The 26,239-nt window shown below is 46.2% G+C and overlaps 1 protein-coding gene across 1 annotated transcript in view; it reads left to right on the top strand.

The window, feature by feature from the left end:
• The window catches only part of LOC146786207 (cytochrome P450 2J5-like), a 438,174-nt gene that overhangs the window by 330,025 nt on the left and 81,910 nt on the right, over nt 1–26,239 (top strand). Inside the window, exons 6-7 of the mRNA XM_085635784.1 lie at nt 435–576; nt 9,136–9,323. Of these exons, the coding sequence (XP_085491910.1) occupies nt 435–576; nt 9,136–9,323 (330 nt within the window). The remainder of the gene's footprint in view (nt 1–434; nt 577–9,135; nt 9,324–26,239) is intronic.

The following is a 26,239-nucleotide window of genomic DNA, read 5'->3' as shown; positions in this document are numbered from 1 at the left end:
AGCTAGCGCACTAACTCAATGTACTGCTGCAGCTAGCACACTAACTCGATGCACTGCTGCAGCTAGCGTACTAACTCCATGCACTGCTGCAGCTAGCGCACTAACTCTATACATTGCTGCGGCATCCTACATAGATGGCTTTCTCACTGAGTATCTCTGTTGAGCAGTGCAGATCACTCTGGTACTGCTTGGCTTGAGTAGCTGTTGTCGAAGCTGAAGTTCAGAACAGCATGTGGGGTATAGGGATGCCTTTAGTAGTGCAGGAGTTTTGAAGTAAGTGTGCCAGCCTGATGTCGGTGTAATATGCAGTGTGAAGTCCTGATTGTGGATGATAGGCGCACAATCAGGAAGACAGAAGGCTGCTGTTTGGCAATGCTGGTGCTCTATGTGACTTCATACTAGCAACTTATTGAGTGAAACTCTTTCCTCTGCAGACCAAAAATGATCCAAACGCTGCAATTGATGAGGCCAACCTGGTTCAAGTTGTGTTGGACTTATTCTATGGAGGCTCAGACACAATTTCTGTAACACTCCTTTGGGCCCTGCTTTATGTGGTAAAATATCCCGATATACAAGGTGAGTTGGTGAATGAAGGAAAATTCAAGTATACCAATGCGCATAATCTTTAAATTCTATCACATGGAGGAAAAGTATTGTGATTGCAGATTCGAGGTGGACGTGAGTACAGCTAATGATGCATGCACCCATTATGTAGCAACATGTTAACAAAATAGAGGGGAACAACCTTTACAACGCAACTTTTACAACGCACTACCATTACAACGCATTTTTTACAACGCATAATCCATTACAACGCATGACATTACAACGCATGACACTACAACGCATTTTTAAAAACTACCTTTACAACGCATTCCATTACAACGCATACTACCATTACAACGCATACCATTACAACGCATAATATTACACTACACTATCCAACACTTACCCTACTGTTGCACCCCCTGGAGTTAGAATAGTAATTTTTACCCCTATACTATCCAACACTTACCCTACTGATGCACCCCTGGAGTTAGAATAGTAATTTTTACCCCTATACTATCCAACACTTACCCTACTGATGCACCCCCTGGAGTTAGAATAGTAATTTTTACCCCTATACTATCCAACATTTACCCTACTGATGCACCCCCTGGAGTTAGAATAGTAATTTTTACCCCTATACTATCCAACACTTACCCTACTGATGCACCCCCTGGAGTTAGAATAGTAATTTTTACCCCTATACTATCCAACACTTACCCTACTGATGCACCCCCTGGAGTTAGAATAGTAATTTTTACCCCTATACTATCCAACACTTACCCTACTGATGCACCCCCTGGAGTTAGAATAGTAATTTTTACCCCTATACTATCCAACACTTACCCTACTGATGCACCCCCTGGAGTTAGAATAGTAATTTTTACCCCTATACTATCCAACACTTACCCTACTGTTGCACCCCCTGGAGTTAGAATAGTAATTTTTACCCCTATACTATCCAACACTTACCCTACTGATGCACCCCCTGGAGTTAGAATAGTAATTTTTACCCCTATACTATCCAACACTTACCCTACTGATGCACCCCCTGGAGTTAGAATAGTAATTTTTAACCCTATACTATCCAACACTTACCCTACTGATGCACCCCCTGGAGTTACAATAGTAATTTTTACCCCTATACTATCCAACACTTACCCTACTGATGCACCCCCTGGAGTTAGAATAGTAATTTTTACCCCTATACTATCCAACACTTACCCTACTGTTTCACCCCCTGGAGTTAGAATAGTAATTTTTACCCCTATACTATCCGACACTTACCCTACTGTTGCACCCCCTGGAGTTAGAATAGTAATTTTTGCCCCTATACTATCTAATACTTACCTTAAATGTAATTTAATATAATGCGTTGTAATGGTATGCGTTGTAAAGGTAGTATGCGTTGTAATGGCAATGCGTTGTAAAGGTATTTTTTAAAAATGCGTTGTAGTGTCATGCGTTGTAATGTCATGCGTTGTAATGGATTATGCGTTGTAAAAAATGCGTTGTAAGTGCATGCGTTGTAAAAGTGTGCGTTGTAACGTCATGCATCCCAAAATAGAATATTGATATTTGACCTAAAAATACTGTAGTCAAAACCATGTTGACAAGAAAAATCAATCACAGAAAACCTTTATAGCATTTAAAATAGCATGTCACAGGAAATGTCAAACCCCAAAAGGTGCTGCCAAGCAAGGCGACATTCTAGATATTGGTGATAGAGCTGCAGGACTGGGTAAAGTAAATTGCTGGTTTTCACTTCAATGGATGGCCCTTTTTAAGGAATACTCTATTAGGGTGATTTATTTATTTTTTATTTATGTTTTTATTTTTTACATTAACAAACACATGGGAATATGTGCATAACAGATTCTATTTCCCGAAAGACCCCCACATCATCCCCCTGTACACAATGTTACATTCTGATGTAACACATGACTGATACATATATCTTTCTTTACTCCTTATGGGCTAGTTCCTCCTCAGACTGCAACGGGTACTGTAGAATTGGTGACCAGATATCTTTTGATCTGCACTCAGAGACAGTCCCATGCTAGATGCACAAATGCATCTGTTGCTTGGCATTTGTTACATCTTGAATCCTGTCTTAAGCCCCATTTTTTGCATGGGGTGTGTGGTATGTTGTGTGGAGGTGTCTAAAGTGGATTACATTGAGCCTACTGCTTGGCAGTAACTTCCCATATTTGATCTGTAAACAGTAAGTTTAGGTCTTTGTCCCATTTATTTCTGGTTTGCGCTGTAGTACTTGGCTTGACTGTCTGCCTCTTTCAGTACAATATTGTCGCGGGGGTGTCTTACTGGCAATTACTAACTTGAAAAGTTTGAAACTTGGGTGGTTCTAGAGAAAGTCTGGAGTCACTTGTTTGCTCTCTCCCCTGAGCCGATTGTACAGATACACATCTAATGGGGTGAAGGCAACATTTAACTTAATTTTGTTGGTTGTGATGACGGTGGATCAATGACAGAATATCGAGGACAAAGATATTGTGTGAACAGAATGTCGTGTCAGAAATATGAAGGATCAAGATTTCGAGAAGGTAAGTGCAAATAGGTGAGTATGGATTTCTGTTCTTACCTCCACAAATACGTACCTTGACAATATATCGTCAAGGTACATATATTTGGAGTGAGGTATAGTAAAACTTTGCTTACCTATAGAAACTTACCTTTACAATATTGTTGTTCTCGATATTCTCGGCACAATATTTTGTCCACAAGATATTTTGTCCAGACACTGATGAAGGTACCCTCATCATAAAGATCTTGCCACTTATTAAGATGCAACTACTCAGTTGTTTGACTGCCTTATCGTCACTCAATCATAGTAAAGATCTGGTTGTGAACAAGTGGGGATCTATTTTAGTACACAATTACCATTCCCACCTTATTTCTGAGTGTTTTCCACGCTCTAATAGTGCACTGTGCTGCACCAATTTAATTTGTTTTCGGATGGATTGGCATACTAAGTATAGATGCAGGAAGTGTGGGGTGCACAAAATCCATATCAACTGCTAGGTGAGCCACATAACGTTGGGCGTGAAATGAGTAGTAAGCAAACTGCACTTGTGTGCACACACAATAGTTCCATGTCTGGGACTGCAGGGCCTCTCATCCAGTACAGCTTAGTGGGTTCCTGGATAGTCTAGGCGGCTTGCTTGCCCACATCAGCTTGGTCAGTAGTGTTTAGTCAGGAGATTGGAATATTGACAAAACAGTATAAGAACTTGGGGGTAAAAGCCGATTGGTGATATCAGCAGTGCAAATAGGATTGGTGAGAAGAAGCAGTCTTACATTGTGCCCACTCAACAATTGCTTGAGTAGTTTGGCCATTAATAAAGATCCTGTTAGTAGGGAAGGTACATAGGAGTCTGATCCAGTTCACAAATGGATTAGGGATGCCTATCTGATTTAGTATGGTAAATAAATATTTCCACCCAGGTGAACTGAATGCCTGGGTGGCATCTAGAAAAATAGCAGCCACATTTGTTTCAGATTCTATTTGATAGAGAACAGCGAATAGGGTTGATTTCCCTGGAGACAATTTTGATGGCTCTGCCAGGATCAATTTCTGGAGCATTGGTAGGAGCTGATTAACAATTACTTTCTATAAGGCAAGGTTCTATAAGAATGACAATTATCTGTGTCCTTTTCTGGTTTTAGTAATTTGATAGGCATTGCTTAGTTCGTGGAAGCGGTCGCTTGCCTTCTTGTGTGGTCACTTTAAAGGCCGGAATTGTACAGCTAATAGATGGAAATGTTTTATAGCATGTGGACCCCCTGGCCTGTCCTACTTGGGGGCCTTTCCATCGAGAAGCTCAGTTATCACCTTCCTTATCTCCCCTTGTGTGAGGGACTCTAAAGGAAATTCATGTTATATCTCTCTCAACTAGGTTATGGCCATGTTCTCTAAGTAGGAATTTATGTTTTCGGACTCAGATGGCCATCACAATCAGTGTAGATTTCTATAATAATTTACAAGTCCCCCTATGATGTCTTCAGTGTTGGGCTTAGGGGTGTCATCTTTGCTTAGCACCTAAGTGATGCTGTTAGTTGCTGAGGGCTTTTTAATTACGCTTGCTGGCGTTTTTCTTGAGCATTCCCCTATTTCCAAAAATGTGCACCCTTCTATATTTTCCCATATAGGTAACCTCCCACTCAGTTATCTCATTGTATTTGGAGATTTTGTTTCCATTTCATACGTTGTAGCCTTTTTGGAACTGCGGTGCTTAGTGTGGACTAGTAAAGAGCCACGTTTCCCCCTGTAAGTAGTGTGCTGCTGAGTTGGATATAACAGGGCATAAGGGATTTCCAACTGCTGTAGCTTCTTTTATACCCCTGAGTAGGCTCTCTGTGCTTCCTGCATCGCAATTGTAAAATAAGAGTAAATAGAAACAGTGTTGCCTTGATCTTGCAAATGTAAGGGCGGCATCCCCATCTCTTTAATTTAAGAGACCTGCTGTTATCAGTTTTGCAGGCTTACCCGGCGGAGGATAAGTGGCCAGTGATCTTTGTGCTCTCCCGATGATAGCTTGGAGAACTTTTCTGCCTCAAATAGGGAGTTTCACATGTTTTCTACATAGGTCTCTAATTTGCCGATGTCTGAAGACTCAGTGATGCAAATGATGGTAAAGTAATTGCGTCTGGAGCTGGACTCTAAGTCCTTATTTTTTGCCTTTATGAGGGACAGCTTCCATTAGCCTCGGCTTCCTCCATGGACATCGGGACCACTGACTGGAATCCTGGTAGAGGCGGTGATTCAGCTCGGCAGCCACGTCCCCTTGCTAAATGGAGTTTAGGTTTTTTGAGCTGTGACAAGAACAGGAGCATTTTCTTCTCTCTCAGTGCACATACATAATTTGGAGAAAAAAATGTCCTGTTGTTCTTGGCTTTTGATGTTGGCAATATAGGTTTTGAACTGTCTTGCAGCTTCTTTCTCAAAACTGTATTCTTTATTGTTTTCATGTCCCTGACAGCTTGGGGACGGAAGACGCTTTTCTGCCTGTCTCTGCTGGGAGTATTCATAGTGCCAATATCAGCAACACACTCCACCCGCAAATACAGCAATACAGTAATAAAGAACACACAAGACACATTGCTTGTTAGAGAAAACATTGCTGCAGGTTTATTTTGCATAAGAATTATGCCAACATGGTGGGTCAACTTACGGGCGATTCAAGGGCAGGCAGGCCCTATGCTGCTCTGCCCACCTGAAGAGCCAAATTGCACCGTGGCCTAACCAATTGGTGCTAACCATTTTGGGGGATTACCCCTTACATCCTGTGGACAACCAGTCCAGCCATTTATTCACACCCTTTGAAGGGGACAGAGCGTATCCAGGCAAGCCCCTGGTTGCTCAGGTTTACATCTGTCCGAATGACTAACGGGTGCCGTCGTTCTTCCAGGATCCTCCCGTAAGTACTTCCGGGGGTTGTTTGGCATTTGCACCCTTCTTGTGCTCCTGAAGAGGGTACCCCTATGTACCATTCAGCTTCTGGATCACCCTTTAACACCACCTGCAACACAAATTAACAAGTTAACAGCCTTCCTACCCTAGCCACCCTTCCAGCCGACACACTGGGTATGCGGTAGGGAGGGAAACAGCGTGAAGTCCCGGCAGACAAAAGGATTGCCAGATGGGCGGGGGAGGTCTATATACCTGCCATCCCGCCCACTAGCGCGCTGGAAATGACGTCATAGGTAGCGCCTGACCCCCAGTGGGTCCAAACACTACCCTGTCGGGTTGTGCCCTCATGTGGCACTAAGGTGGCTGCTCTCCTATGAGGGCCTCCTGCGTGGGCCATGGGCAGCCTCATTCCTTTAATACTCTACCAGTAATAGCCTTCGTATTTGTCATCGTCCCGTCTCTGCTCTATGCATCAGGCAAAATTAGATGCTTGAAAGGAAATTTGCATGGAAGGGTCAAGGGGACATCAATTCACTAAAATACTGCTGGTAAAGAAGTTCAAGTACGTACTCTCTGACCCTTATGATGTTACAACATGTACCACTTGTCGGGTGCTTAAGTAGCAAAAAACATATTTTGCTAGGGCTGTCCTGAGGAGGCTACTGCACCTTGTGCCACAGATTGCCCCTGCCAGTCCTGCCAATGACAGTAACAACAGAAGTACCAACATTTCACTCCTACAAGTGTGACAACTCTGACTATTTCAGGCCCCCAATGCTATAAGAATAGCTTGGGTGGCAGGTAATATTAATTTTAAATGTATATTGAATTAATAATTAACTGTTGCTGTCGTCGTCTCTAAATTAGTCACACATCGCTACCTTGTGTCAGACTGCCGGTGCCGACCACTGGAAAGCATATCAAATTAAGCACTGGATGAAAGCCCTATTACCCGCTTCTGAGGCCTTTTGTTTTTGGTAACCAGCCTCTGTTAGCTTTACAGGAGTAGTCTGTAACTCCTACGCCAGCCCCCACCTCTATCACTTCTGAGCTGCTGGTTCCGTAACTCAGTCTCCAGTATCCAACCAGCATACCTGCCAGCTTGAAAAACAATCTTACGGTTTGAGGAGGGGCGGGGCCTTGAAGGGGGCGGGCCTCGTGCTGAGAAGTACTTACAAGGCACTTTTGAACCGACCCAGCCCCTTTCTCTCAAAAAACAAGCTTGCTGAGGTTGGTGCTTATGTCCTGGGGTGTTTTCACACCCCTTAATGGACGTCGACAGTGCAAAGCCACTCTAAAACGAGGTGGAAAACCAATACTTACAGTGGTTTTCAGCTCGTATTCCCTGCCACCTCGTGATGTCGGCTTCTCACTGGGTGACCGTGTGATGGGAGCTGATATTGCGTGTCACTCACACTGTGGACCATGTGAGTTGGCAGGTATGCACCAGGCACCTCGTGCACTTGCACTCAGGCCACGCCGTTCCACCTCGGGCTCCTGGCAGTTTAGCTTGCCACCTCAGCGAACACTGGCCTTTCAGTCGCATTCCATACAGGCCTTTACTGCCCTCACCATCAGCCCAGGCCTCCAATCACACACACACAGAGTTTTTTCACAAAGAACATTCTTTCCCATAATTTGTCCTGTTGATTTATTTTGTTAAAAATTGCCAATTTCGTGAAATTGGTAAGGTTTTTAGAAAATAGCTCACAAAGTTGTATTTACTGTTGCATTTTAATTAATCAAATACAAATGGTTTAAATAGGGCAATGTTTAGCTTTAATGGAAGAGGTCGGTTTAGTAATTTATCTGCTTTCTCAAACATTTTAGTACTTTCCATACAGCAGGTGAGATGGCACACCTTTTGCCATGGGTTTCTACTGGCTGCAACTGAACTAGCAAAACTGTTCTCCAGCCCTTGGTCAATCAGATTCTTTCTGGTCCAAGCAATATATACAAGGTGCATGGTTACTCTCTACTTGTTCATTTGGCTCGCACATTTTCTGGGTGCACAAGTAATTGTCATGTCATTGGCTGCCCATCACATCACTGACAAGGGATGGTCAAGAGAGAGCAGGACTTTGTACCTTAGTTTTAGTTTTAAAATCTCACCACATGACCGATGAAGGTGCCTCTTGTGCTCCATGGGGCCTACTAAAACTAATACAGTGCCATCCTGCAGCAGGAGGCACCTGAAACCCCAGACAGTGTGTGCCACCTACTCCACTTCTCACCCGCATCCACCTTTGTACTATCAGAAGCAACCATCTTCAGTCCAAACATTAGTACAACTGTTTCAAGAGGGCACATTCTTATAACTTTTTCCCCTCTAAATTGCCCTTCCCTCACTGGGCCTCTTGTTCGGCCATTGAAGCTAAGGGCCAAAGCTCCAATTTGCAGGTCCTCTATTTGGACCTAGCCAGGTACAGGTAGGCTGTGGCCCCTACAGCTCTTCCTACTACTCAACAAAGTAGGTATGCTACAAAGGACATAAGGCGTTATTCAAAGAGGTCAAACACAGCTCCCCTCCACACCCTCATCCTTCATTCCATAGAGAAATGAATTGGAATGAATAAATAGTTTATTGAATAAATCCAAGAAATGTCCACTGGGTCACAGTGACGACTGTCCTCCAAGGTCCACATAATACCTGATTTAATGATTCCAAATATCGCACTGCTGCTCTCACTTTTGAATCAGAAAATAAGATGCATTGATAGTAGTTGGGGTTAGATAAGGCATTTCATACTTTATGCATACATATGTAATATCGTGTATAGCTGAATATGCTAAATGATATATGCTACATCATGTTTGAATTCTTATAATAAAATGAACATTTATTTAAAAAAAAGAAATTAGATGCATTTGGCGTTGATGTGGATTTATGTAGTTGCGACAATGGGGCAAGGCTCTGGGTTTCCTCAGCTGCTTCCAACTTGCAGATAGTTCTGTCAAAAAGTCTAGATTATCAATATTACAATTTGTCAAGTTCTCAGAGAAACACAATTGCACTTGGAGAATATGCTCCTATTCAGGAGTTACAGAGCTTGTGATGCCACAGGTCTGAGTCCCTTCAACATGATGGGAGAGGAGAGGGGAAACTGGGTAGTCTCTAGTGCATATCCCACTAGTAACTATTGCATATCTCTCCCCAGAGAAAATCCAGAGAGAGCTTGATGATGTCCTAGAACCCGACAAAATCATCCAATATGAACACCGGATCAAGCTGCCATACACCAATGCCGTGATCCATGAGACGCAGCGCTACAGCAGTATTGTTCCTCTTGGCATACCACATCTGTGTGTGAAGGACACCACTATTCAGGGCTTCCATCTTAAAAAGGTAATAACATTTGTGCTTGAGTTGTCAGGAAGGTTAGTTCTCCTTGAGTCAATCATGCCTTTGCTTCTGTGTCTTTGGCTTTGCGCCCCATATTTTATGAAATCACGGTTTGGTGACAGATCATTCACTCAAAACATTGGGGTGCTGGAGTACTGTAAAATCTTCACATTTATGGAAGAAGTGCTAAATCCAGATCGCAAAATATTGCTTACACAATGTGAAAGGGACACACCAGTTTTGCTCAAGCTAAGACTTGATTCTGATTTCAGGAAAATTTTTAAAGGAGGCTCCACCGGTGGATTTTACTCCATGGAGGAAATTCCGCAGGTGGATTCTTCCCTGGATCTACCACTTCCTCAGATATTGGAGGGTTTTCCACTATTATCCAACTCTGAATCATTCCAGATTAAAAAGCAGAGCAAAAATATTTGATCCATTCTCATAACAATAGTAGCAAAAATAGTCCAAAGTAAGCTTATTCTATTTTTGCCCCAGCAAAGAAGTGAAATGTCAAAAAGTTCTGCTGTACCTCTTAGACATCAGTAACTAAAGATTTGAGTGAAGAGAAATGGATTCATCCCACATCAAATTTCCATCCATGTGATGATCATGTCCATCAGGGGATTCCTACACGTAGGGACATTTCCAAAAAGGAGATGCATGCCCCTACAGCACAGGAAGGTATTTCCCATTGATATTCTGGGCCCAGTGGTGTACCGTGATTAAGCTGCATAACCAAATTACTTCCCTTATGCCCTTTTCTTTCCAAGGGTAGGAAGAAAGGGAAGCTCAACATCCTGTGATTCTGGGTAAATTACTTAATCTCTCCGTGCCTAACACCACTGAAACAAAAACAAGCATTTGCAATGCAATAGGTCTCGCATTTATAAGAGTTTGAGCTATTGGCATTGTAAAATTACAATGCCTTTTATTTATGTTTTGGTTTTAAAACAAATAAAAGGCATTGTCATTTACAATGTCAGTAGCATAAACTCGCATAAAAGCAGTGTGTGGAGTGCAGCAGTGTTCGACGTGCAGCAGTGTGCGGCGTGCAGCAGTGTGAGGCATGCAGCAGTGTGAGGCGTGCAGCAGTGTGTGACATGCAGCAGTGTGCGGCGTGCAGCAGTGTGCGGCGTGCACCAGTGTTTCGTGTAGCAGTGTGAGGCATGCAGCACTGACGTGCAGCAGCGTGCAGCAGTGTGCTGCGTGCAGCAGTGTGCAGCAGTGTGAGGCATACAGCACTGTGGCGTGCAGCGGCGTGCAGCAGTGTGCGGCGTGCAGCAGTGTGCTGCGTGCAGCAGTGGGCTGCGTGCAGCAGTGTCGTGCAGCATGCAGCAGTGAGTAATGCAGCAGTGTGCAGCAGTGTGTGGCATGCAGCAGTGTGCCGGTTGCATCAGTGTGTGCCGTGCAACAGTGTGTGGCGTGCAGCAATGTTTCGTGTAGCAGTGTGTGGCGTGCAGCAGTGTGTGGCATGCAGCAGTGTGCGGCGTGCAGCAGTGTGCGGCGTGCAGCAGTGTGTGGCAGTGTGAGGTGTGCAGCAGTGTGAGGCGTGCAGCGGCATGCAGCAGTGTGAGGCGTGCAGCAGTGTGAGGCGTGCAGCAGTGTGAGGCGTGCAGCAGTGTGTGGCGTGCAGCAGTGTGTGGCGTGCAGCAGTGTGTGGCGTGCAGCAGTGTGTGGCGTGCAGCAGTGTGAGGCGTGCAGCAGAGACACGTGGAGGGTGAGGAGAGACGTGGAGGGTGAGGAGAGTCACGTGTAGGGTGAGGAGAGACACGTGTGGAGGGTGAGGAGAGACACGTGTGGAGGGTGAGGAGAGACACGTGTGGAGGGTGAGGAGGAGACACCTGTGGAGGGTGAGGAGGAGACTCATGTGGAGGGTGAGGCGGAGGGTGAGGAGACACGTGTGGAGGGTGAGGAGGAGACTCATGTGGAGGGTGAGGCGGAGGGTGAGGAGACACGTGTGGAGGGTGAGGAGAGACACGTGTGAAGGGTGAGGAGAGACACGTGTGGAGGGTGAGGAGAGACGTGGAGGGTGAGGAGAGACGTGGAGGGTGAGGAGAGACACGTGTGGAGAGTGAGGAGAGACACGTGTGGAAAGGTGAGGAGAGACACGTGTGGAGGGTGAGGAGAGACACGTGGAGGGTGAGGAGAGACACGTGGAGGGTGAGGAGAGACACGTGGAGGGTGAGGAGAGACACGTGGAGGGTGAGGAGAGACGTGGAGGGTGAGGAGAGACACGTGTGGAGGGTGAGGTGGAGGGTGAGGAGAGAGACGTGTGGAGGGTGAGGAGAGACATGTGGAGGGTGAGGAGAGACGTGTGGAGGGTGAGGAGAGACGTGTGGAGGGTGAGGAGAGACACGTGGAGGGTGAGGAGAGACACGTGTGGAGGGTGAGCAGAGACACGTGTGGAGGGTGAGCAGAGACACGTGTGGAGGGTGAGGAGAGACACGTGTGGAGGGTGAGGAGAGACACGTGTGGAGGGTGAGGAGAGACACGTGTGGAGGGTGAGGAGAGACACGTGTGGAGGGTGAGGAGAGACACGTGGAGGGTGAGGAGAGACACGTGGAGGGTGAGGAGAGACACAGAGGGTGAGGAGAGACACGTGTGGAGGGTGAGGAGGAGACACATGTGGAGGGTGACGAGGAGACACATGTGGAGGGTGAGGCGGAGGGTGAGGAGACACGTGTGGAGGGTGAGGAGAGACACGTGTGAAGGGTGAGGAGAGACACGTGTGGAGGGTGAGGAGAGACGTGGAGGGTGAGGAGAGACGTGGAGGGTGAGGAGAGACACGTGTGGAGAGTGAGGAGAGACACGTGTGGAGGGTGAGGAGAGACACGTGTGGAGGGTGAGGAGAGACACGTGGAGGGTGAGGAGAGACACGTGGAGGGTGAGGAGAGACACGTGGAGGGTGAGGAGAGACACGTGGAGGGTGAGGAGAGACACATGTGGAGCGTGAGGAGGAGACACCTGTGGAGGGTGAGGAGGAGACACATGTGGAGGGTGAGGAGGAGACACATGTGGAGGGTGAGGCGGAGGGTGAGGAGACACGTGTGGAGGGTGAGGAGAGATACGTGTGAAGGGTGAGGAGAGACACGTGTGGAGGGTGAGGAGAGACGTGGAGGGTGAGGAGAGACACGTGTGGAGAGTGAGGAGAGACACGTGTGGAGGGTGAGGAGAGACACGTGTGGAGGGTGAGGAGAGACACGTGGAGGGTGAGGAGAGACACGTGGAGGGTGAGGAGAGACACGTGGAGGGTGAGGAGAGACACGTGGAGGGTGAGGAGAGACACGTGGAGGGTGAGGAGAGACACGTGTGGAGGGTGAGGTGGAGGGTGAGGAGAGAGACGTGTGGAGGGTGAGGAGAGACATGTGGAGGGTGAGGAGAGACATGTGGAGGGTGAGGAGAGACGTGTGGAGGGTGAGGAGAGACACGTGGAGGGTGAGGAGAGACACGTGTGGAGGGTGAGCAGAGACACGTGTGGAGGGTGAGCAGAGACACGTGTGGAGGGTGAGGAGAGACACGTGTGGAGGGTGAGGAGAGACACGTGTGGAGGGTGAGGAGAGACACGTGTGGAGGGTGAGGAGAGACACGTGTGGAGGGTGAGGAGAGACACGTGGAGGGTGAGGAGAGACACGGAGGGTGAGGAGAGACACGAAGGGTGAGGAGAGAGACGTGTGGAGGGTGAGGTGGAGGGTGAGGAAAGAGACGTGTGGAGGGTGAGGAGAGACGTGTGGAGGGTGAGGAGAGACGTGTGGAGGGTGAGGAGAGACGTGTGGAGGGTGAGGAGAGACGTGTGGAGGGTGAGGAGAGATACGTGGAGGGTGAGCAGAGACACGTGTGGAGGGTGAGGAGAGACACGTGTGGAGGGTGAGGAGAGACACGTGTGGAGGGTGAGGAGAGACACGTGTGGAGGGTGAGGAGAGACACGTGGAGGGTGAGGAGAGACGTGGAGGGTGAGGAGAGATACGTGGAGGGTGAGGAGGGTGAGGTGGAGGGTGAGGAGAGACACGTGGACGGAGGTGGAGGGTCAGGAGAGACGGAGGTGGAGGGTGAGGAGAGACCGAGATGGAGGGTGAGGAGAAACCGAGGTGGAGGGTGAGGAGAGACCGAGGTGGAGGGTGAGGAGAGACCGAGGTGGAGGGTGAGGAGAGACCGAGGTTGAGAGTGAGGAGAGACCGAGGTGGAGGGTGAGGAGAGACCAAGGTGGAGGGTAAGGAGAGACCGAGGTGGAGGGTAAGGAGAGACCGAGGTGGAGGGTAAGGAGAGACCGAGTTGGAAGGGAATCAGAAGTGGAGGAGAGAGAGAGGTGGAGGGTGAGGAGAGACAGTGGTGGAGTGGGGGGGATGGGAGGATATCACTTTTACTTCCTCTCCTAGTGTAAGGTAACGCCCCTACCCCACAGGCCCTGCCGGGCCGAGAGCAGATCACTGTTCGCATCAGCCGTCACCCGAGACCGCTCCATACTTGTTGGTAAATAGAGGTTCATTATCTGTTGATAATGGGATTCACTTGGGGGGGCTGACTTACCTCCTCCACCCTCAGGGCCAACACTGTGAAGGCATCAGAGACCTGGTGCTGCCTATGCTGCAGTACTGCGAGAGAGAGGGATGGGGGGGCGGGCAGAGGAAGAGGAGTGGGGTTAGAGAAGGGACAGGTGGGGAGAGAAAGAGGAGAGAAGGGACAGAGACAGAAAAGGAGCAAAAAAAGAATCAGAGAGAGTAAAGAGGAGAATTGGGGGAAATGAAAACATTACGAGAGAACATGTAGCAAAGAGGTGGAGAGAGAAGATGGGAGAGAGTAAGGACACAGCCAAGAGATAGGGCAGAGACAAAAAGAATCGAAACAATACAAAAGTATTTTCCAAACTCGTAAATAACCACGGGCCAAACAACTGATCTGCAATGAAGCATCCGAATCCGGTATATCATGACGTTAACCATGCAATAAAAAATAAATTTTAAAAAAATAAAAAAACACCCAAAAACACCATGTTGACCCTTTTCCATGCAACGTATTCTAAAACGCCATTCTCATTCATACATTCACAGCAAACCTGTTCACAAGAGTGACAGAAAATGTGGTATTAGTGTTACATTTTTGTTTACATCCATACCCGCTCACTTATGCAATTAAAGGATTCATGACCACACGGTTAAACAAAACGTACTGATTGGCCTTGCCGTGAAGGAGAAACACGTGTTGACACACACTCCCGATCTGTGAAACGTTAACCCCACTTTCTCAAAACTGAAACCAGTGCATGTGTCCGACGAACTTCCTGCCGCTTATCTGAATGCACCAGTGGCAGAAGATAGTCACCATCTTGCAACAACACAATTAAAGGGAGGCATGTCTGTCTCTCCCCACCGCCACATGTCTCTGAGTCTTACTGTCTTATGCGAGATCTCCCTCTAGGAGACAGCTGACACCGACACTTCCCCTGAGACAGTACGGGAGATGCGTGTGTGTGCATAGTGTGTGTGTCTATATGTATATATCTGTGTGTGTATGCATGTGTGTGTGTTTGTATGTGTATATGTTTGTGTATGCATGTGTGTGTTGGTGTGCAAGTATGGGTGTTTCATTGTGTTCATTTGTCTTCATGGATGCATACACATATGTTTGTGTGTATACCTATGTCTGTGTATGCATGTTTGTGTGTATGTATATGTGTTTGAGTATGTTGGTGTGCGTGCTTGTTTATATGTGTATGTGGGGTTGGTGTGTTGGTGTGCATGTATATGCATATGTTTATGCATGTCTGTGTGTGTTTGTATATGTTCATATGTGTGTGTAAATGCATGTGTGTGTTTGTATGTGTGCATGGTTGTGTATGCATGTGATCAGAGGGAAGAGTGCACTTGAGGGTAAAGAGGAAAACATACAGGGAAGAGTATGTGAGGGCAGAGAGAAAAATACAGAGGGAAAAGCACGTGAGGGCAGAGAGAAAATACAGAGGGAAGAGTCCATGTGAGGGAGGAGAGAAAAATAGAGAGGGAAGAGCTCATGTGAGAGCAAAGCGAAAAATACAGAGGGTAGGGCGCATGTTAGACCGGAGATAAAAACATAGAGGGAAGAGAGCATGTGAGAGCAGAGAGAAAAATATAGAGAGAAGAACACATGCGAGGGCAGAGAAAAAAATACAGAGCGAAGAGCACATGTGAGAGCATAGAGAAAAAATGCAGAGGGAAGAGTACATGTGAGGGAAGAGAGACAAATACAGAGGGAATAGCATGTGTGAGGAAAGAGAGAAAAATGGAGAGGGAAAAGCACATGTGAGGGCAGAGTGAAAATACAGAGGGAATAGCACATGTGAGACCAGAGAGAAAAACATAGAAGGAAGAGCATATGTGAGGACAAAGAGAACAAGTACAGGCTATGCCTAGCGGAAGTGATTGCGTTTGCGATCAAACATCAAAGCGGCGAAAGTGAAAGTAATCGAGCAGAGCATCAAAGGGCTGGGTGAGAAGGGAGGGGGGAATGCAAGGGTCAAAGCGGCTAAAGTGAAAGTAATCAAGCAGAGCATCAAAGGGCTGGGTGAGAAGGGAGGGGGGAATGCAGGGGTCAAAGCGGCTAAAGTGAAAGTAATCGAGCAGAGCATCAAAGGGCTGGGTGAGAAGGGAGGGGGGAATGCAAGGGTCAAAGCGGATAAAGTGAAAGTAATCGAGCAGAGCATCAAAGGGCTGGGTGAGAAGGGAGGGGGGAATGCAAGGAGCAGAGGAGCAGCTGTGCACATGCACGCCATCGTGCACTCAAGCCCTAGGCCAGCAAAACCATGTGGGTAGCACTTTTGAAAGCCCACTTACAAAATGTCTCAAAGAGACAGCTTTCGCTGTCTCAGCGAGACCTAAAAAAGAGCAAGCATTGGCATAGCCAAAAGGTCTCGCCTTTGGGACCTTATAAGTGTTTAGCTCTCTGAGACATAGGCATCACATGTGACTGACTGCCCAAGACTTACTGACCTTTCAGGAGCCAGATAAGTGAGTGACTGTAGAGGCCCCACCGGTCTTCCAGGGGCCCTTGTCTTCTCTGGCCCTGCTGGTGTTTCAGAACCACCATTCTGAAATGAGTCTGACTCTTTCAGTGAGGAATCGTGGGCAGGAGGGTTGCAAATGCAATCTGTCGCGCATTTGTGAAAGTTTGAGTTGTTGATGTTCAAATTGAGTGTTTTATTTTTCATTTGCAGTGGAGTGGTGATATTTGCATAGTGTTAATGCCATTAGTATGACCTCGCGGTGCTGGAAAACCAGAACATGGGAAACAGGTTATGAGGGAGTGGAGACAGAGTAAAATGCTGCCTGGAAAAACAAGTTTAAACTATTGGCAATGTAAATGATAATGCCTTTTATTTATGTTTTAAAAAACTAAAATAATAGGCATTGTCATTTACAATGCCAATAGCATAGCCAATAGGTCTCGCCTTTGGGACCTTATAAGTGTTTAGCCATGCAACAGTTGGTGTTGTTGCACCAAGGATATTGTGCTGCATAACTAAATACTTATAAGGTCCCAAAAGCGAGACCTATTGGCTATGCCAATGCTTGTTTTTATATCGTAGCTTGCGAAGGCTTCTTCCTGCCCTTGTAGGATTTCCTCCGAGGCAGTTTTCACTTTTATTATTCGCAGGGAATATTCGTGGGGGGTGACAGGGCACTGTAAACCAATCCAGAAGCAGTGTGGTGAAACGACACTTACCTGTGACCTTTGCTTTGTCTAGGGCGCCACCGTGGCAAAGATCTGGTCCCAAGGGGAGAGGATCTTAAATTCTAGCAAATGGTGACAAAACTTGAAACAATCGTGAAGCTAGCTCCCTGCACGCGCCCCCGCTGGGTATACAAAGTTCCATTGTCTGCTCTGCTGCGGTTTGATATACCCTGGTGCCCGGTTCACACTCCGGCCACATGCACTCGTGAACAATGTAAAGATCTCCCATGAGTTCACAGCATCACATAAAGATGGATGTATTTACAATCACTGGCATTTCAAAGTATGACCTAAACGCCAGATGAAGTGGTGGTACACGCGCCTCCCATCGGCTGCTCCACCAGGCAAAACCTTGACTCCGACCCCTGAAAAGTAATAGCCTTAGGCTACTTTCCTGTGGGTGTACACAAAAGGTAGACCCGGTCATCCTGTGAAAACACTGGGCCAGGTGCCTCTAACTAGCCTCTCTCTCCAGTGACTTGGCACTGTGTGCGATAGTTTCCAACTAAAGGACTACGGCGGCCCTCTTGGTTTCAACACAGACTCTTGTGACCGCGCCGGGGACACTCTGAACTATTTTGGAGGTGGATGTATTTTGATTCGATCGATTTGGAAAATGTTTGTGGCAAAGTCAGCAATATGCGCTCAACTCACTGAGTTGCCTCACCTCGCACATAGGACTAGAGTGGGCATTTATTCAACAGATTAAACTGCTTACTAACATCTGGCATCAATAACCCATTGACAACATTGAAGTAAATACAATTCCTCTCGTCGGGTAACTTCATCCCAACAGCCCTATGTTAGAAATATCTAGCACCTAGGCAGTATCTTGGTTTCAGATGTTTCTGGGTGTTGTGTCGCTCCTAATTTTGACTAGCCCAGATTATGCACTTATTTACGAAGATCGACCCTTGAAAGAATGAATCACTGTGCAGGTCTGGTAAGACTCTGGGTTTATTGTTTGTTCTTTACCGAGTCATCATGATGTTGGAGTCCTAGCCCACTACCATGTCTTAAAATGGCCATGGGAAGTAACTTGATGACTCAACTGTAGCACCTCTCTGTTGCTTTCAATACAGTCAATCATGCTGTACTGACTGACCATCTCTACTTTCTGGGCATTAGGGGTCAGCTCCCGCTTTGCTCAAATCGTTTTTATCTGAGAGAGAACAATTTGTGGCCATGCATGGCGAAACATCCGCCTCTTTCAATCTCTCATGCAGGATACCTCAGGGCTCTTACCTGAGCCCTACCCTTTTTCAACGTTCGAGCTTTTGGTGGTTAGCTACACAGACAACACCCAGATTGTGGTCCTTGTGTCCAGAAGCCCTGAGGTCTCATCCGCCACTTCCACCGCTGCATGCAGCAGACCAGTCACTGGATGGCCAGCAACTGATCTGCAATGAAGCATCCGAATCCGGTATATCATGACGTTAACCATGCAATAAAAAATAAATGTAAAAAAAATAAAAAAACACCCAAAAACATGTATACACCATGTTGACCCTTTTCCATGCAACGTATTCTAAAACGCCATTCTCATTCATACATTCACAGCAAACCTGTTCACAAGAGTGACAGAAAATGTGGTATTAGTGTTACATTTTTGTTTACATCCATACCCGTTCACTTATGCAATTAAAGGATTCATGACCACACGGTTAAACAAAACGTACTGATTGGCCTTGCCGTGAAGGAGAAACACGTGTTGACACACACTCCCGATCTGTGAAACGTTAACCCCACTTTCTCGAAACTGAAACCAGTGCATGTGTCCGACGAACTTCCTGCCGCTTATCTGAATGCACCAGTGGCAGAAGATAGTCACCATCTTGCAACAACACAATTAAAAGGAGGCATGTCTGTCTCTCCCCACCGCCACATGTCTCTGAGTCTTACTGTCTTATGCGAGATCTCCCTCTAGGAGACAGCTGACACCGACTCTTCCCCTGAGACAGTACGGGAGATGCGTGTGTGTGCATAGTGTGTGTGTCTATATGTATATATCTGTGTGTGTATGCATGTGTGTGTGTTTGTATGTGTATATGTTTGTGTATGCATGTGTGTGTTGGTGTGCAAGTATGGGTGTGTCATTGTGTTCATTTGTCTTCATGGATGCATACACATATGTTTGTGTGTATACCTATGTCTGTGTATGCATGTTTGTGTGTATGTATATGTGTTTGAGTATGTTGGTGTGCGTGCTTGTTTATATGTGTATGTGGGGTTGGTGTGTTGGTGTGCATGTATATGCATATGTTTATGCATGTCTGTGTGTGCTTGTATATGTTCATATGTGTGTGTAAATGCATGTGTGTGTTTGTATGTGTGCATGGTTGTGTATGCATGTGATCAGAGGGAAGAGTGCACTTGAGGGTAAAGAGGAAAACATACAGGGAAGAGTATGTGAGGGCAGAGAGAAAAATACAGAGGGAAAAGCACGTGAGGGCAGAGAGAAAATACAGAGGGAAGAGTCCATGTGAGGGAGGAGAGAAAAATAGAGAGGGAAGAGCTCATGTGAGAGCAAAGCGAAAAATACAGAGGGTAGGGCGCATGTTAGACCGGAGATAAAAACATAGAGGGAAGAGAGCATGTGAGAGCAGAGAGAAAAATATAGAGAGAAGAACACATGCGAGGGCAGAGAAAAAAATACAGAGCGAAGAGCACATGTGAGAGCATAGAGAAAAAATGCAGAGGGAAGAGTACATGTGAGGGAAGAGAGACAAATACAGAGGGAATATCATGTGTGAGGAAAGAGAGAAAAATGGAGAGGGAAAAGCACATGTGAGGGCAGAGTGAAAATACAGAGGGAATAGCACATGTGAGACCAGAGAGAAAAACATAGAGGGAAGAGCATATGTGAGGACAAAGAGAACAAGTACAGGCTATGCCAAGCGGAAGTGATTGCGTTTGCGATCAAACATCAAAGCGGCGAAAGTGAAAGTAATCGAGCAGAGCATCAAAGGGCTGGGTGAGAAGGGAGGGGGGAATGCAAGGGTCAAAGCGGCTAAAGTGAAAGTAATCGAGCAGAGCATCAAAGGGCTGGGTGAGAAGGGAGGGGGGAATGCAGGGGTCAAAGCGGCTAAAGTGAAAGTAATCGAGCAGAGCATCAAAGGGCTGGGTGAGAAGGGAGGGGGGAATGCAAGGGTCAAAGCGGATAAAGTGAAAGTAATCGAGCAGAGCATCAAAGGGCTGGGTGAGAAGGGAGAGGGGAATGCAAGGAGCAGAGGAGCAGCTGTGCACATGCACGCCATCGTGCACTCAAGCCCTAGGCCAGCAAAACCATGTGGGTAGCACTTTTGAAAGACCACTTACAAAATGTCTCAAAGAGACAGCTTTCGCTGTCTCAGCGAGACCTAAAAAAGAGCAAGCATTGGCATAGCCAAAAGGTCTCGCCTTTGGGACCTTATAAGTGTTTAGCTCTCTGAGACATAGGCATCACATGTGACTGACTGCCCAAGACTTACTGACCTTTCAGGAGCCAGATAAGTGAGTGACTGTAGAGGCCCCACCGGTCTTCCAGGGGCCCTTGTCTTCTCTGGCCCTGCTGGTGTTTCAGAACCACCATTCTGAAATGAGTCTGACTCTTTCAGTGAGGAATCGTGGGCAGGAGGGTTGCAAATGCAATCTGTCGCGCATTTGTGAAAGTTTGAGTTGTTGATGTTCAAATTGAGTGTTTTATTTTTCATTTGCAGTGGAGTGGTGATATTTGCATAGTGTTAATGCCATTAGTATGACCTCGCGGTGCTGGAAAACCAGAACATGGGAAACAGGTTATGAGGGAGTGGAGACAGAGTAAAATGCTGCCTGGAAAAACAAGTTTAAACTATTGGCAATGTAAATGATAATGCCTTTTATTTATGTTTTAAAAAACTAAAATAATAGGCATTGTCATTTACAATGCCAATAGCATAGCCAATAGGTCTCGCCTTTGGGACCTTATAAGTGTTTAGCCATGCAACAGTTGGTGTTGTTGCACCAAGGATATTGTGCTGCATAACTAAATACTTATAAGGTCCCAAAAGCGAGACCTATTGGCTATGCCAATGCTTGTTTTTATATCGTAGCTTGCGAAGGCTTCTTCCTGCCCTTGTAGGATTTCCTCCGAGGCAGTTTTCACTTTTATTATTCGCAGGGAATATTCGTGGGGGGTGACAGGGCACTGTAAACCAATCCAGAAGCAGTGTGGTGAAACGACACTTACCTGTGACCTTTGCTTTGTCTAGGGCGCCACCGTGGCAAAGATCTGGTCCCAAGGGGAGAGGATCTTAAATTCTAGCAAATGGTGACAAAACTTGAAACAATCGTGAAGCTAGCTCCCTGCACGCGCCCCCGCTGGGTATACAAAGTTCCATTGTCTGCTCTGCTGCGGTTTGATATACCCTGGTGCCCGGTTCACACTCCGGCCACATGCACTCGTGAACAATGTAAAGATCTCCCATGAGTTCACAGCATCACATAAAGATGGATGTATTTACAATCACTGGCATTTCAAAGTATGACCTAAACGCCAGATGAACTGGTGGTACACGCGCCTCCCATCGGCTGCTCCACCAGGCAAAACCTTGACTCCGACCCCTGAAAAGTAATAGCCTTAGGCTACTTTCCTGTGGGTGTACACAAAAGGTAGACCCGGTCATCCTGTGAAAACACTGGGCCAGGTGCCTCTAACTAGCCTCTCTCTCCAGTGACTTGGCACTGTGTGCGATAGTTTCCAACTAAAGGACTATGGCAGCCCTCTTGGTTTCAACACAGACTCTTGTGACCGCGCCGGGGACACTCTGAACTATTTTGGAGGTGGATGTATTTTGATTCGATCGATTTGGAAAATGTTTGTGGCAAAGTCAGCAATATGCGCTCAACTCACTGAGTTGCCTCACCTCGCACATAGGACTAGAGTGGGCATTTATTCAACAGATTAAACTGCTTACTAACATCTGGCATCAATAACCCATTGACAACATTGAAGTAAATACAATTCCTCTCGTCGGGTAACTTCATCCCAACAGCCCTATGTTAGAAATATCTAGCACCTAGGCAGTATCTTGGTTTCAGATGTTTCTGGGTGTTGTGTCGCTCCTAATTTTGACTAGCCCAGATTATGCACTTATTTACGAAGATCGACCCTTGAAAGAATGAATCACTGTGCAGGTCTGGTAAGACTCTGGGTTTATTGTTTGTTCTTTACCGAGTCATCATGATGTTGGAGTCCTAGCCCACTACCATGTCTTAAAATGGCCATGGGAAGTAACTTGATGACTCAACTGTAGCACCTCTCTGTTGCTTTCAATACAGTCAATCATGCTGTACTGACTGACCATCTCTACTTTCTGGGCATTAGGGGTCAGCTCCCGCTTTGCTCAAATCGTTTTTATCTGAGAGAGAACAATTTGTGGCCATGCATGGCGAAACATCCGCCTCTTTCAATCTCCCATGCAGGATACCTCAGGGCTCTTACCTGAGCCCTACCCTTTTTCAACGTTCGAGCTTTTGGTGGTTAGCTACACAGACAACACCCAGATTGTGGTCCTTGTGTCCAGAAGCCCTGAGGTCTCATCCGCCACTTCCACCGCTGCATGCAGCAGACCAGTCACTGGATGGCCAGCAACTGATCTGCAATGAAGCATCCGAATCCGGTATATCATGACGTTAACCATGCAATAAAAAATAAATGTAAAAAAAATAAAAAAACACCCAAAAACATGTATACACCATGTTGACCCTTTTCCATGCAACGTATTCTAAAACGCCATTCTCATTCATACATTCACAGCAAACCTGTTCACAAGAGTGACAGAAAATGTGGTATTAGTGTTACATTTTTGTTTACATCCATACCCGTTCACTTATGCAATTAAAGGATTCATGACCACACGGTTAAACAAAACGTACTGATTGGCCTTGCCGTGAAGGAGAAACACGTGTTGACACACACTCCCGATCTGTGAAACGTTAACCCCACTTTCTCGAAACTGAAACCAGTGCATGTGTCCGACGAACTTCCTGCCGCTTATCTGAATGCACCAGTGGCAGAAGATAGTCACCATCTTGCAACAACACAATTAAAAGGAGGCATGTCTGTCTCTCCCCACCGCCACATGTCTCTGAGTCTTACTGTCTTATGCGAGATCTCCCTCTAGGAGACAGCTGACACCGACTCTTCCCCTGAGACAGTACGGGAGATGCGTGTGTGTGCATAGTGTGTGTGTCTATATGTATATATCTGTGTGTGTATGCATGTGTGTGTGTTTGTATGTGTATATGTTTGTGTATGCATGTGTGTGTTGGTGTGCAAGTATGGGTGTGTCATTGTGTTCATTTGTCTTCATGGATGCATACACATATGTTTGTGTGTATACCTATGTCTGTGTATGCATGTTTGTGTGTATGTATATGTGTTTGAGTATGTTGGTGTGCGTGCTTGTTTATATGTGTATGTGGGGTTGGTGTGTTGGTGTGCATGTATATGCATATGTTTATGCATGTCTGTGTGTGCTTGTATATGTTCATATGTGTGTGTAAATGCATGTGTGTGTTTGTATGTGTGCATGGTTGTGTATGCATGTGATCAGAGGGAAGAGTGCACTTGAGGGTAAAGAGGAAAACATACAGGGAAGAGTATGTGAGGGCAGAGAGAAAAATACAGAGGGAAAAGCACGTGAGGGCAGAGAGAAAATACAGAGGGAAGAGTCCATGTGAGGGAGGAGAGAAAAATAGAGAGGGAAGAGCTCATGTGAGAGCAAAGCGAAAAATACAGAGGGTAGGGCGCATGTTAGACCGGAGATAAAAACATAGAGGGAAGAGAGCATGTGAGAGCAGAGAGAAAAATATAGAGAGAAGAACACATGCGAGGGCAGAGAAAAAAATACAGAGCGAAGAGCACATGTGAGAGCATAGAGAAAAAATGCAGAGGGAAGAGTACATGTGAGGGAAGAGAGACAAATACAGAGGGAATATCATGTGTGAGGAAAGAGAGAAAAATGGAGAGGGAAAAGCACATGTGAGGGCAGAGTGAAAATACAGAGGGAATAGCACATGTGAGACCAGAGAGAAAAACATAGAGGGAAGAGCATATGTGAGGACAAAGAGAACAAGTACAGGCTATGCCAAGCGGAAGTGATTGCGTTTGCGATCAAACATCAAAGCGGCGAAAGTGAAAGTAATCGAGCAGAGCATCAAAGGGCTGGGTGAGAAGGGAGGGGGGAATGCAAGGGTCAAAGCGGCTAAAGTGAAAGTAATCGAGCAGAGCATCAAAGGGCTGGGTGAGAAGGGAGGGGGGAATGCAGGGGTCAAAGCGGCTAAAGTGAAAGTAATCGAGCAGAGCATCAAAGGGCTGGGTGAGAAGGGAGGGGGGAATGCAAGGGTCAAAGCGGATAAAGTGAAAGTAATCGAGCAGAGCATCAAAGGGCTGGGTGAGAAGGGAGAGGGGAATGCAAGGAGCAGAGGAGCAGCTGTGCACATGCACGCCATCGTGCACTCAAGCCCTAGGCCAGCAAAACCATGTGGGTAGCACTTTTGAAAGACCACTTACAAAATGTCTCAAAGAGACAGCTTTCGCTGTCTCAGCGAGACCTAAAAAAGAGCAAGCATTGGCATAGCCAAAAGGTCTCGCCTTTGGGACCTTATAAGTGTTTAGCTCTCTGAGACATAGGCATCACATGTGACTGACTGCCCAAGACTTACTGACCTTTCAGGAGCCAGATAAGTGAGTGACTGTAGAGGCCCCACCGGTCTTCCAGGGGCCCTTGTCTTCTCTGGCCCTGCTGGTGTTTCAGAACCACCATTCTGAAATGAGTCTGACTCTTTCAGTGAGGAATCGTGGGCAGGAGGGTTGCAAATGCAATCTGTCGCGCATTTGTGAAAGTTTGAGTTGTTGATGTTCAAATTGAGTGTTTTATTTTTCATTTGCAGTGGAGTGGTGATATTTGCATAGTGTTAATGCCATTAGTATGACCTCGCGGTGCTGGAAAACCAGAACATGGGAAACAGGTTATGAGGGAGTGGAGACAGAGTAAAATGCTGCCTGGAAAAACAAGTTTAAACTATTGGCAATGTAAATGATAATGCCTTTTATTTATGTTTTAAAAAACTAAAATAATAGGAATTGTCATTTACAATGCCAATAGCTTAAACTTGCGTAAATGTGAGACCTATTGCATTGCAAATGCTTGTTTTGTTTGCAAGCATTTAACACTGCTGTTCTGTAACCTGGTCGATGAAAGTCATTTTTATAAAAGACACATTTAGGTGTGCTCTGAGGCCCTTGCACAGATAGGAACTTTGCCTGACCACTTCTACAGACTAAGAAAAAAGCTTACATCAGCACAACATTTAATCAGAGAGTTTTATTTACTGACTTCACCTATGTCAGTTCTGGTGGGTATTGTGCATTTGTTATGTATATTATGTTATATGCTGCCTGGCATCAAATGCATTCCTCTGCAAAGCACATTTAAAGCGGAATTCAGTAGCATGTAGGTGCTATAGAAACACTCAAAAGTTGAAGTAGCAGGAATAATAATTACACGACGGTGGACCTGGTGTGGATACTCAAACCTGGTTAACAAAGATAACATTGAGTTACTCTTAACGCCACAATCATTTACATTCACTTACATTCATTTACATTCACTTACATTCATTTACATTCACTTCCCATGTGCCTCAATGAAGTTGCCGTCCTTGGTTTGGCCAAAGTTTAATTTACACACACATAAGCTACACCACCATCAACAAAAATATCACAGTGAGTTGAATGCATTGGGTTGGCGTCCTTGGTTCAGCAAGAGCTTTATAAATAGTCCTCTTAGGAGGCAGAAAGGGACTAGGTGTGATAATCAAGAGATGTGGTCTAAAGCTAAATGTCCAGAGCTTGAGTTCGAATCCTAGCTTGCCCTACCCGACCAAATTGGTAAACATCCACCATCTGTACAAAACTAACGGTTGCACTTTTGGCAGAATGTGCTATACAAACTAAAGGAATCATCTATTTAAGCCACCCTAATATTCAATAGTGCTGACCAGTGGAGGGGACATATGGTTGTGAAACTGTTTGAAATGCATATCACAGGAGCGGAGGGGGGGGGGGCGGGGAGGGGGTCAGTCACAGATGCAGTGCAATTCACATCTCTGGCAGCATTCAAGCTTCAGGGGGGAGGGGGCAGGTGGTAAAGCATGCAGATCCGGAACATATTAAGCAGCAGAGACTAAAG

The sequence above is a fragment of the Triturus cristatus genome, chromosome 11, assembly GCF_964204655.1.
Source record: "Triturus cristatus chromosome 11, aTriCri1.1, whole genome shotgun sequence".
Lineage (NCBI taxonomy): Eukaryota > Metazoa > Chordata > Amphibia > Caudata > Salamandridae > Triturus > Triturus cristatus.
This window is presented reverse-complemented; position numbering and strand designations above follow the sequence as displayed.